Raw genomic sequence first — 13,342 nt, forward strand, 5'->3', positions numbered from 1 at the left:
AATATATATATTAAGACATATTGCTATCAGTTTCCAGGTTCAGTATTCAATACAACCTGTGTCTGATGCAACACCATTTCACAAACTGAATTATACAAAATACTCCTTTCTGAAAAACAATTTTTCGGAACATAACATGTTCTGCACTTCTTGAAAAAAGTTCAAGCAATAAAAACAAATTTAAAAAAAATTAAAAATTAAAAAAAAAAAGTCTCCAGATACACCTCAAAACACACCAAAAATATGTAAGAGTGCAAGTCGATTCTTATGAAACATTGTTTACCGCTTCAATGCTGAATGAAAGGCCTCTGTATAGCCCTTTTTCAGGGCTGGCCCTGTTCTCTTGGCTAGAAGCCTTCAAATACATGTTGACTGTTATGGTGGCACACTTTTCACTTCTACTACCATTGCATATGAAAAACACAGAAAAAGAAAGAAAGAAAGAGACATAAGTAATCGGTTCCTGCACTAAACTCCTTGAAACCTTGGTTGGGGGGATCTGTATCCTTTTCTTAAGACACCTGCAAATAAAACTATTACAAAGTATGTACTCAGATTAACCAGAAGACTAAAAGCCGCTTATGTTATAAAAACACAACAGACTTCCTACAACTGGTTGGCCATAAGCAGGGATGTAAATAATATTTGGCAGATGGCAAAAAAGAAAAAAAAGAATAAAAAAAAGAAAAAAAAGAAAGATCAACTGTTAGCTGCAAATTATTTGTTGCTTTCTAGATGAACATAACTTTTTATCAAAACACAAGGACAAAAATTTCACACCAAAAATTACAAAATCATCAGATTTTCATCTGTGATACTTAATCACTACTCATCAAGGTATGTGCCATGTCATCAAAATCAGTCCTTTTCTATTTATGCCACCTGTTAAAAATATTGTATGCACAAGCCTACATGTATGTCCGTCCGTAAGAAAATCACTGGAGATTTTGATTTTAACTTTTTTTTCAAAAGAGGAATAAAAAATATTATTATTCATATTTGAACAACCTTTGACAAGACAAAACTTATGTTCAACCCTATTTAATAAAATAAAAAGAAAGTAGACCAAAAGATTGCGATTACTCGGCAAGTTATATATTACACAAGCTTTTATTTCAAAATCTTCAGTGTTTCGCCAACTATCTCTTTCACTAATAACCCAATACTGCTGATGGTGGAATGGCTTTGTTAGTGGCCTGGAAATGTTTTATTTAACGACGCACTCAACACATTTTAATTACGGTTATATGGCATCAGACATATGGTTAAGGACCACACAGATATTGAGAGAGGAAACCCATTGTCGCCACTTCATGGGCTACTCTTTTTCGATTAGCAGCAAGGTATCTTTTATATGCACCATCCCATAGACAGGATAGCACATACCACAGCCTTTGACATACCAGTCCCACCAAGGAATGAAGACTTCAAGTTCACTTATCCATGCACCTCTATTAGATGAGAACCTTCATATTCAACATGAAGAATTGTAATATGTATGAAAGGATGATAACCCCCTTCCCCCCTGATTTCTTGTTTCAGCTGGAGACCAATGATTAATCTAGGATGGAAATCACATTGGCTCTCTAGAATGAATATTAAAAATACAAAGGTTAAAAAAAAGAAGCACAGGTGTTGTCATAAGAACATTAACAGTTTTGGGGTAGCACTAAAATCCAGAATTAACCACAAACAAACAAAAAATAGGAGAATTTTTATCCTCTGTAACATACTAGCTGTCAGCAATGCTTTATATTGTTTATTTTAATAAAATATCAACACATTTTTTTTTTTTTTTGCATTTGGTAAATGTCCATCAGGTTTCATCATTTGATTGTTTACTGTGGCATCTTCACGACTCCATATTTTGGGATTTAAAAACAAGAACAGTGTGTAGGCTCGGTGTATGAAACAGAAAAGTGAAATGTATGAACCATGTACCAGTACGACAATGAACCCTGTTGCAAACCACCTCACTATAAAGGGCAATCCATTCACTACATCAATTGTAGCATTTGTAAAGTTACGTGCACCAGCCACTTTGACCAAGTGGTTCAAGCCACTGGGTTCAAGGTTTGTAGATACTGAATTCATTCTCTCTCCGTACTATCTCAGTGCACAAAGCTCAAACAGGATGTGCAAGGCCATTACACTAACTTCTCTTGAACTATTAACCTTTTTTACCTTCATATGTTGTTCGACAGACAGAACCAAATAGCTTGGGGGGTGGGGTGGGGGTCGAGACAGAGACAGAGGGAACCTTGAGATGCATGCCTGCAACATAAAGATTTAACATTAACTGCACAAGCTGCATGCACTGTTCATTAGTATAAGTATGGTAAATGTTTACTGAAAATTTAAGATATATTTTTCACTATTTCTTAATAAATTTTAAATATCTTATGATGCCAGTTAATTTGCTTTGAACAAAAAAAAAGAGAAAAAGATGTTTAATTGTTGGTCAATAACAACTATTACAACTGGGTTTGTTTCGGATTTTTAAAATCCTACTTAATACATATATGCACACATACATGTATATGCAAAGTTCAAATAAGATATCCTGGACACATATTTTGGCTATCTGGGCCATCTATCCAGGACCAGGGTTAACAGGTTAGAAGTCACTGTAATAGCCCACCACCAGTCCATTGAATCAGTACTGGGACATGAACTCAGTACCTACAAGCCATAAACCTGGTGACTCAACGAAAGCACCACCAAGGCATCTCTATTCAACCACAACTTTCTTGAAAGTACAGAAAATGTGAGAGTAAAGAATGTTTATTTATCCCCACCCACCCACTACAAATGCACAGCCACTAAATATTTAACATAGGTAATGATTTACAACAAAGGTAGTTTTGCTCATTCTTTCAAAAGAACACCAAAAACTATATCATATTTCTTTTCAAATTGAAAACAAACAATATTGATGTATTCGCTTGTCACTTGTGCTTCAAATGTCAACTTGGGGTTTTAAGGTATATGGTACCTGTAAAAACAAGAATATGAAAAAAAGAAAGAAGAAGAAAAAAAAAAAATTAATATGACACAAATCAGTCAGTTTTAACACAATATTTCTGTTTGCTTAAATCTATACAAGTTACTATATGTTAATCTAAGCATTGCACTAAAGCAATATATATTAAAAAAAAAAAAAAAAAAAAATGAACTCTGCACATTTTGTTTAAATACAGTAAATTTATAAAAATGCATGCTGAATTAACATGGTAGATCTCTGCATGTACAGGTTACACAATAACACTAGTATATTTAAAATAACATCTATTGTTATTCTCATTAGTAAAATATTATTCTTCCAGAAACGACTGCTGCATACAGATGCTGCTTTCAGTTTCCGCGTCACAGGTCAACATGGGGGCAGTTTGGTTTGCACGGCTGCAAAAATACAGACAGAAAAAGAAAATAATTTAATTTCGGCTCCCGTGACGTACATGTATGTGTACATGTATTTTGGTACTTCTGAGTTCTCAAAATATTAACATGCTAGATGACCCCCCCCCCCCCCCACCAAATTTGTAAACTAATATTATGTTTTTCACTTAAGTACAGACCTGAATATTAGTTTCAAATAGTTGTTTAATGTTCAATTTACCTTAAAATACTTGTAAGAAACCATTCAGACCTATTAAATAATTTTTAGTGTATAATGTTCTTCCTTGCAGAAGTTATTCGCAGAATTAAAATAAATGAATATATGTATGTTTAACGACACCCCAGCCACAGTATTAAATGTCTTGCCTACCATAAACGTGTTTGGTGTCATTTGCATACATAAGATGTTCATCTTTAAAAAAATTAATATTAATTTTTAACTAACAACTATTTAACAAGTAACATCGATCAAGGACTTACAGTTTGTGTTAAATGGAGCTGGACGCAAACCTTTAATATTTAGCTTTACGCAAAAGTATTTCAATTAAATATGTTTAATTAATTAATTTTTAATTCTTTTCACATGCACTGTGATGAATATCCATAGGAACATCTGTAAACCAAGTTTCATTTGATGTTGGAGAAATGGATCTAAATGTGAAACTTTAAATGTTGAACAAAAAGCAAATATATTTTAATTAAAAAAGTTTAATTAATTTTAAATTCTTTTCACATGCATTATGATGAACACCCATAGAAAGAACTACAAAACAAGTTTCATCAATTTGTGACTTTTAGTTTGTGAGAAATGGAGCCAACATCAAACCCTGACATTAAGCTAAATGCAAAAGTATTTTAATTATAAAAATGTTCAGTTTATTAATTTTTAATTCTTTTCACATGCACTGCAATGAGCACCCATAGATACAACTATAAACCAAGTTTCATTTATCTAGGATTTATAGTTTGAGGAAAAACTGATGTAAACGTTGATGCTATCGCTGGAAAAGTATACCTATATCTTGCCTTTTTACTATGTAAGGAAGAGACTTTTTTCTTCTTTTTTTTTGCATCTGCCACCTCAAACTGTGATGCAATAGGGCAACCTATCTTACTTTTAAAAACATTTCTTAAAGTTCACTATCCTAGATCACCTGTCAGGGTTACACGACTATTTTATGGTTAAATGTCCAGTGCACGACTGGTATATCAAAAGCTGTATGTGCTATCCTGTCTGTGGGATGGTGCATATAAAAGACCGCTTGCTACTAATGGAAAAATGTAACAGGTTTCCTCTCTAAGACTATATATCAAAATTATCAAATGTGACATCCAACAGCCATTGATTAATAAATCAATTTTGCTCTAGTGGTGTCGTTAAACAAAACAAACTTTAACTTTCTACATAATAAAGACATACATAAAATTTCAGCTGCATATTTTGTGGCATTGTGAAAGAAATTAAATCTGGAAAACAGTATGTGGGATGGACAGACAACTTATAGTCCACTCCAGTTGACTGGTAGAGGGTTAAAAGGGTAACTGTTGTTGATTTTGTTTTTAACCCCATCACCCAATAACTTTTTTTACTTCATACTACAATTTATAAATAAATATGTTAAAATAGATATAAACACCACACTGCTCTGGGGTTGTTTTTTTTTTGTGTTTTTTTATATCAGTCAATGTCATTTCCAGTAACATTTAAACTAGTCAAAAACAAGCCACACGATTCCATGGAAATTTTCAGTAGCATCTCAATAGCATACTGGCAAAATCACAAAGCCGAATATCTGGTACCCATTATCACTGCAATTACCAGGATTACTGAAGAATGGTTTCCACATGATCACAGACTGTGACAGAGCTTTGAATTGAAAAACGTTTCTTATAAAATCTGAAATCATGTGGCTTGCAAAAACCAACTTTTATTCATATATTATTATTTTTTTTTAAATCAAGTCGTTTAAAACAGAATCAAATCATGTTGTGGAAATGTCAGCTGTATACAGTTGCCTCTCAGCATCACAGGACAGCACAGAGATGATTTGATTGCCTATAAAAATACAGACAGAAAAAGAGAACAAGGCATTATTTCAGAACCAATCACTTGCACCTAGTTACCTAAGTCACATCTGTTGGTGTATTACATGTACAATGTACGTACAAGTGCAGATTGAAATATAATAAATAAATTTTAAAATGCCATATATTGTTTTTAATTGTCGCTTCAACAAATAAAACCGTAACATCACATATGTGACGATGAATATGTGATGATGATATATACAGTATTCTAACGAAAAACAAAAAATCCCAAACCTATATTTAAGTCTATGTACATGTATGTATTCAACATTTTGGGGTCCAGTGTTAAAAAAATCCAGTCTTCACAAGGAAAGGCAAGTGATCAATTGCAATCCTTTCTGCACTCGCCTGGAAATGTTTTAGGAGAGCACTCCCTCTACACTTGTATTTATCTTTTTATTTAAAATTGAAGTTTACTTCTTTCAGTGTTAGAAACAAATCCATGTACACTATAAAATCTTTGTCATAATACACGTATTTAGTAAACAGTAATGAATCACTCATTACATTTAATACAGTCATAATAATCCCCCTTCATAGTCCATTCCTTGATGTGGTAAGGGGGCTAGTATGTCTCAGTGATCCAGATAACTATGCCAGCAGGAGCTTTGGCTTCTGTTAGGGACACCCAAGCTGGACTGGTCAATGGGTAGAGGCTAGACTGATATGGACTAAGAGTGAGGTAACCCTAACAGAAACCTCAAGTGCTGAAGTCAGAGGTATTGGGCCGCATGGCGCACTCTAATAGACCACAATACCATGCATCAACAGCTATTATGACTACATTACATTTAATGAGGAGAGTGATTGCTTGCCTAGAACCATTTCAGGAGAGTGATCTTAAGCTCGCCTTGATTTTGGTCATGGCAGAAGGCTGCAAAAGTGTAATACATTTATCACATTTGTATTTTACTTAATATATGTAACATATCTACAAGTTTCTGCTAGAAGTTAATATTCTATTTCATTCAAACATTTGAATCTACACTTAATAATAAAAATATTTTAATTTTAAAAGCAAAAAGGTTGAATAATGTTTGTATATTTAAAGGAAAAAAGATAAGTCAGTCAGTCAGTCAATATGTAAATCAAGCAATCACTCATCTACAATACAGAGAGAAGTGGGGAAAAAAAAAGAGTAATCTTTCCCTTAGAAAAGAAAAACTCATTTCTTCCCCTAGATACGTTTTGACATCATAAACAGTACTTCACTATAGGCGGTTAATTGTGTGTAAGAACAGTTTCCATGGTGGAAGTTGTATCAACAACTAACTTGCGTCATCAGCGATACGTATGTCACAGCTATGACGCAACGCTGCCTCTTGTTCTCAATTTGCTAACTAATTTTCAACGACAGTATGGTTCGCAAAATCTTCCATAAAATGATAAAAATATTGAAAATGGATAATAAATAGATTATACCCAACTGTCTACTCGGCAATACCGTTTATCTTGCACGAGTGAAGTGTCACCAATCAGTATTATCTAAGTATCTTTACACATTCTAGAGTACATTAGAGAAAAATTAAACTACCTTCTCCTTAGTAGCTTTTATATGGTTTCAAACAATAAAATTATTATCTTTATTTGATACAAATTTACAGCTTGCCCTGGTGCCAATATTACATACATGTATACTTTTTGTGCGGTGAAGAATTTAATTCCAAAATGTGATATATGCCATTTCCAGATTTTAGAGTTAACAGTGAAGGCATACTGACACATTAATTAGTACAACTGTACAAAGTTTATAATAAACCACAATCTATGCCTAATGAATACAGACATCGAAATAAGTCCAGAACGGTTGTTCAGATTACCAAGAGGTTACCACATGTCAATAAAGTCGTTCTCCACAAAAACAAAAACTACACACCCTAAATTTTGATTGGTTGTGTTTTTATCAAAAATATATACATGTACCATTACAATAAGCAATAAGAATGAATAACAAAGTAGCAGTGTATCTGCAATGGGATTTTTTTACCTAATGAAAATAGGAATTGTTAACTTCATGAATGTATCATAATGCATAGGTTATCATTCCTCTATTTTGTGGAAATTTCTACATGGGTTACCATGCACTATGCTTATTTTAATACCTGTGATGTAAATACCTATTATCACATTTTGGAAATGAACTCTTCAACAAGGATTCAAGAATATTTTTTTTTTTTAAATTCAATTCAACTGAAGGTAAAATGATCACACATAATCATTAGTCAGATCCATGGGGCTAAGGGGTGCGCAGTTAAAATTCATCCTCAAAGTAAATCACAAGTGACAAACAATTAGAGAAAGCTCCAAATGTGAAATGATCCTGATCTTGTTCTGGGGTCATATTGTTGGGAGTCAGGACTGAATGTATATGGGATGTGTCTGGGTCACATTCATAAGGCTGCTCAGCAGTTGCACAATCAGACTTTAGTAGCTGGAGTACATACAATAAATTTATGAACATGTGTAATGCCTATCTCATTGCCACAGACACAATCAATCAATCAATCAATCAATCTCAATCTCTCACTCTCAATCGCTCAATCTCTAGATAAATACTAAAAGTTAAAACAATCTCTGAAAAAAAAAAGTTCACTACATACAAATACAAGGTATGTCACAATGGATGTCTGCCATTTTCTCTGTGCCCTACACAGGCTGCCACTCAGGCAGGGTTTCTGCCAGAGGGTAAAACGGGTATGGCTCCATACCCAAAATAAAAATTGTAGGTTTTATTTTTTTAAGTTAACCTTTTGACAAAATTAATGCCTTATCATTAAGGTATAATTTTTTTGACCCTAATCCTAAACCATAACCATACCCATTTACCCTGTGGTTGCATTCAATCCCATAGCACAACACCGAACAAGTTCTTTCTGGCAAAAACATCAAAGTGCCTCAAGGTATTTGTTTTTGAAACTGTGTTTCATAATGAGAACATCTGTAATTCTATCCTTCATCCACACTGCCAACTGACTAGTTTTACACACAACTTGAACTAATCAAACTAAATGTGTGAAGCCAATTTGAAAAATAACAAAGGACATTTTCAAATTCCAGACTATATTTTGGGGTACCATATTTATCACATAAAAATCTTAATTATATACATAGCAATGAAATATACAGATCTACGGAAACCATAAAAGTCATATCCGGTGAAGTGTCATATTTTCACTGTATTTTAGCTACAGTGAAAGTATAGAAGTCGTATTTACTTTTTTTTTAAAGTGCATGATTAAATTATCTCCCTTCGTCTCGGTTCTTCGTATTTAAATTTGATGATTACCAATGCATCTGATCATATTTGAAAAATAAAAAACGTAATTTAAACAACTGTACCTACAAAAAAGGGATACGAAGTGCAATTACGATAAAATATCTAAAACGAATTGAATACGAAGCTAAATAATGATGACACAATGTAGTGTCATCGAGTGTAAGTGTAAGGATTTAACGGCATTCGACTCGTTTTGTTTTTGTGGGAGTTTTTAGAGGATCAGTTTGTCAGGTATGTTTGCACTGCAGTATTGTTAAATAAATGTTAATAAAGATAAATTTTAATCAAATTTCTTTTTAAAAGTCTATGGTAAAGTAAATTTTCTGGCAAAGTTCCATAGGAAGAAATATATCATGACGTTACGTGTTTTTGATATGATAAGCGAAAGATATTACCAAAAAGCGAAAGATATTGTCAAAAATTAGGAAATATGTATATAATGAATAGACCATTTCATGGTATTTTTCCGAATACGATTTTTGTGTCAACTCGTGATGTGTGAAAATATTGTTTTCACACACCACTCGTTGACATAAAAATCGTATTCGAAAACCCCCATGAAATAGCCTCTATATTCTGACAAAAATTGAGAACATAAATGTATAAGTATCTAAATTAGCAATGGATACCGACAAAAAATAGTATGTCCTTGTACGTACTACAAAATGTATATGACAACAATAATACAAAGATGAAGATACATGTGTAAATGTCACCACATAATAACAACCAATAAATAACTAGTACTGTGTAAGATAAATTATAACATATGCAAAATAAGGCCACTATAAATTAAAACTACATATATCAGGGTTCGAAACTCGCCCAAAAATATGGTGGGCCAAAAAATAATAATGCATGTTGACAAATTATGGTAAGCGAACCACGAGCAAGATTTTAATGTAGAATACAAATATTAATAGTGTCTCATGTATTATAGCTCTAAAGAAGATATTATTTGGGTGACTAACACCATTATTTTTTAATATTTAAGTCACCCAAACAGAACATACAGGCCGTTTTGAGCCCTGATATATATAGTATCAGTCACGCCCCAAGGATAAAGGCCCCACCATACGTTGTTTTTGATAAAAATCTAGTATTCAAATTATAATGGCCTATACCAACACAAAATGCTATTACCCCCCTCATCATGGCTTCATCTTGCCCCTAATGGTTAAATTAAAACAAGTCTGTAGGACGTTCCCAACATTAATAAGGTGTCACAGTCCACATCTCTGTTAATTTAATGTAAGCTTGCATCTTACTATTTGGTAAACAACATAGATTACACAAGCATTATAACAGTACTGCTAAAGCAATACATGTCCCCTACCGGGTCCAATTTTTTCCGTATCTCCTAAATTCCAGGGCCATAAAAACAGGTAATTGCCATGAAAGTTAAACTTGATCTGTAACAGAACCTGATAAAAAATATATACACAACATTTACAAAGCCTGTTTATGTCTTACACGTGTATAACTAGTATGCATTTACAATGCTTAAACACCTGTGTTTAAGCCAAACAGACTTTGTAAATTCGGCCCATAATTGTATGTATTAACTGACCATTTGTGTAGTATGTATTTAAACACATTTTGGCTAATGAGCGTCTAACTTACCTCCACTAATTTTAAGTTAAATTTGAACTATTGATGAAAAAAAAAATAACCTCAAAGAAAACCCAAAGAAAAAAGTCAAGTCTGAGTTTGGGTAAACAATTTTCCATTTATCCATTATTTAAATGATTTAGTAGTTGTAGTAGGTTTTAATTTTCAGAGGTCTGATACTAGTGTTTTATTATTCTCGTAATGTACACAACCCATGCACCTGCCATGAGATGCTTATAAATACTGGACTGCACAGGACTAAACATCATGTTTTATTATTCCTATATACAGTACACAACCTATGCATGTAGCACGAATGTCTTGTAAGTAATACTGGACTGCAACACACATACCCCCCACCCCACTCCCCACCCCCCCACCCCACACACACACTCCAATATAAAGACAAGTTGGTTTACAGCAAATAGAACACATTTTAAAAAATCTAATGTACACATATATATACAAGTTGATATACAGTAACATCAACAACTGTTTGTACACAGAATAATAGAGACCATTTCATCGGTGTGGAGACAATACCTACAAAAGGATGCAAAACCCAATGCAAGGTCACTGGAGTTCTAATTTTGATCAAGCAACGTTTTTGGGCCATCTGAAAAGAAAAACTAAGACCAGCCTGTTTTACAGTGCATCGTCAATTGTACATGTAGTGTGCTTTATGTTATGCATTTAATGAGAACACACAAATACTGACAAAAATAACTGGCTCCCAGTGGGCCGTGTAAGACATAACAGTACAAAACAAACACGATGCTTTGTTGTGGAAGGTGTAACAAAAAACCGTACCACATGTATAGAAATTTATACAGGTGTATATGTATGTATATATATGCAGACCTAGCAAATTATTGTAAATTAACATTATTGATTTTTAATGAAACACATTTAGTTATAAACGTATATTCTTAAGAAGGCTGGATTCAAGCATAAATTACATGTAATAAACAAATCAACAAAACTGCACAAACTACAAAAAGCTGAACTGGTAATGGTCAAGATGTAAATAAACAAATGAAAATATATGTTGTAAAGAAAAACTGTTACAACTTGTAAGACAAGACATTCAGTAAATATATGTAGTCAGGCAATATGCATGTAAAGTTTGTTTTGTTTAACGACACCACTGGAGCGCATCGATTAATTAATCATCGGCTATTGGATGTCAAATATTTGGTAATTCTGACTCGTACTCAACAGAGGAAACCTGCAACATATTTTTAATGCAGTAAGGAATCTTTTATATCCACTTTCCCACAGACAGGAAAACACATACTATGGCTTTTGTCCAGTTGTGGTGCACTGGTTGGAATGAGAAAAAACCCAATCAGCTGAAAGGATCCACCAAGGTGGTTCGATCCTGTGACGCAAGCACCTCAAGCGAGCACTCAACCGACGGAGCTAAATCCTGCCCCCTGGCAATATACATGTATGCATATTACATTACTGGGGTCAAGATGCATTTTAAAAATTATAAAATAGAAAAATTCACATACAGCCTGAATATGCAGTTTAAAAACAGTTCTCAACATCAGAGAAAGATTTCCCCACAAATCAGTCAAGTCAGAAAAACAGAAATGTCAGCCTCCACTGGCAAATTTATGTAACAGAAAATTAAGAAAGTTTTGAAGACATTAATATCTGTATTAAGATTTGCAAACCAAGAAATTACCCGATGTATGTTTACCAGGAACATAACATAATTTACTATTAAGAAGCTGTTTAGCAAATTTAAAACTTTTAATGATCAACATTATACAATGGAAACATACAAATTTGTTATCTTTGAATAATCAAAGTTTGCTTGACCAGTTCCAGTTGAGCCTTTTACAGCTTGAACAAAAGGTCATCATAATGAACCTACCATAGTCCATTTTCATTTTCTTGGCCAGCTGAACATCCTAAAATAGACAAGAATTCACATTTACAAGTGTATATATTAATTATCAAATATCAAAATGATATTTTAATTTTTTTTAGCCAATTATATTCAAACTGCAATAAAAAAAAATAAAAAAAATAGGAGGGATTCGGGAGAGGAGGCTGGATGTGGTGGTGGTGGTGGCAGTTGTATATCAACTGAATTGTTAACTGGGTGGAGGGGATGCATTATCTTCGGAGTTGAAGGTCAGATCCCCCTACCACCACCACCCACCCATCCCCAGCTTCTGACACCTACAGGAATATTAACTTGGGATGCGTGTGTTTTTATTTCATTTATGGCCAAAAATAAATTAGTGCTTTTTTTAAATGGTTCTCATTCTCTCTTTAAAAGTAGTATTATAAATGTGGTGGAAATCTAACAGTAATTAAAGGTAGAAGAGTAATTTATCAGTTAACAATGTGGTCTGGACTTCAGATGTCGATGACAGTCACGTTCCGCATCCTCTATGTAGCAAATTTAAAATGGCGCTGAAATTTTTTAAGTTACTGTTGGAAGATTTATTTTGTTAATAATTTGATGCACATACTTCAATCAGGATTTATTGAGTATGGTAGGTTATACATTTTTGGTTTGTGTGTCCATTTCTTGCACTATATTAGTTGAGAAACAGTTAAAACATGGTGCCACAAGTTTTGAATACCAGCTACTATATATCGCTGTGTATTAGCCAACTTTTCAAGCCTCTAAATACCACCATGAGAAGAGGGATCGGCCAATATACGGAGTCAACAAAAAATATCTAAGAAAATACAATCAAATATCGGCGGGTACTGAAATATGATGAGAAATAAAAAGAACATAATAATGTTATTCCACATTAAAGGATTTTTAAAAATAAACCGTTAATATTCTTGTTCAGCTATCGTAAAATCTTTATTAAAATAGTTTTTGTACACTGTACTTTGATCGGTTCACCAAAACAAATCCCCATGATTCACTGTTACAAGTCCGAGATCAACAGTATCTCGATCGGACATATCTATATTTTTGCCTGTTTTAAC

General features: G+C 33.3%; 1 protein-coding gene across 5 annotated transcripts in view; it reads right to left on the reverse strand.

The window, feature by feature from the left end:
• LOC121383125 (poly(U)-binding-splicing factor PUF60-like) overlaps positions 1–13,342 on the reverse strand; it is a 32,403-nt gene that overhangs the window by 16,565 nt on the left and 2,496 nt on the right. Inside the window, exons 2-3 of one of the 5 annotated variants that reach the window (XM_041512925.1) lie at positions 12,261–12,297; positions 284–398 (exon numbers count right to left, since the gene is read on the reverse strand). Coding sequence is in view for 1 of the 5 variants with exons in the window: in XM_041512923.1 (XP_041368857.1) it covers positions 12,261–12,297 (37 nt within the window). In the remaining 4 variants the exon portion in view is untranslated. Of the gene's footprint in view, positions 1–283; positions 4,636–12,256; positions 12,298–13,342 lie in introns of those variants that run through there. The other 4 variants (XM_041512926.1, XM_041512927.1, XM_041512923.1 and 1 more) reach the window with 4 other exon arrangements.

The sequence above is a fragment of the Gigantopelta aegis genome, chromosome 10, assembly GCF_016097555.1.
Source record: "Gigantopelta aegis isolate Gae_Host chromosome 10, Gae_host_genome, whole genome shotgun sequence".
Taxonomy (NCBI): domain Eukaryota; kingdom Metazoa; phylum Mollusca; class Gastropoda; order Neomphalida; family Peltospiridae; genus Gigantopelta; species Gigantopelta aegis.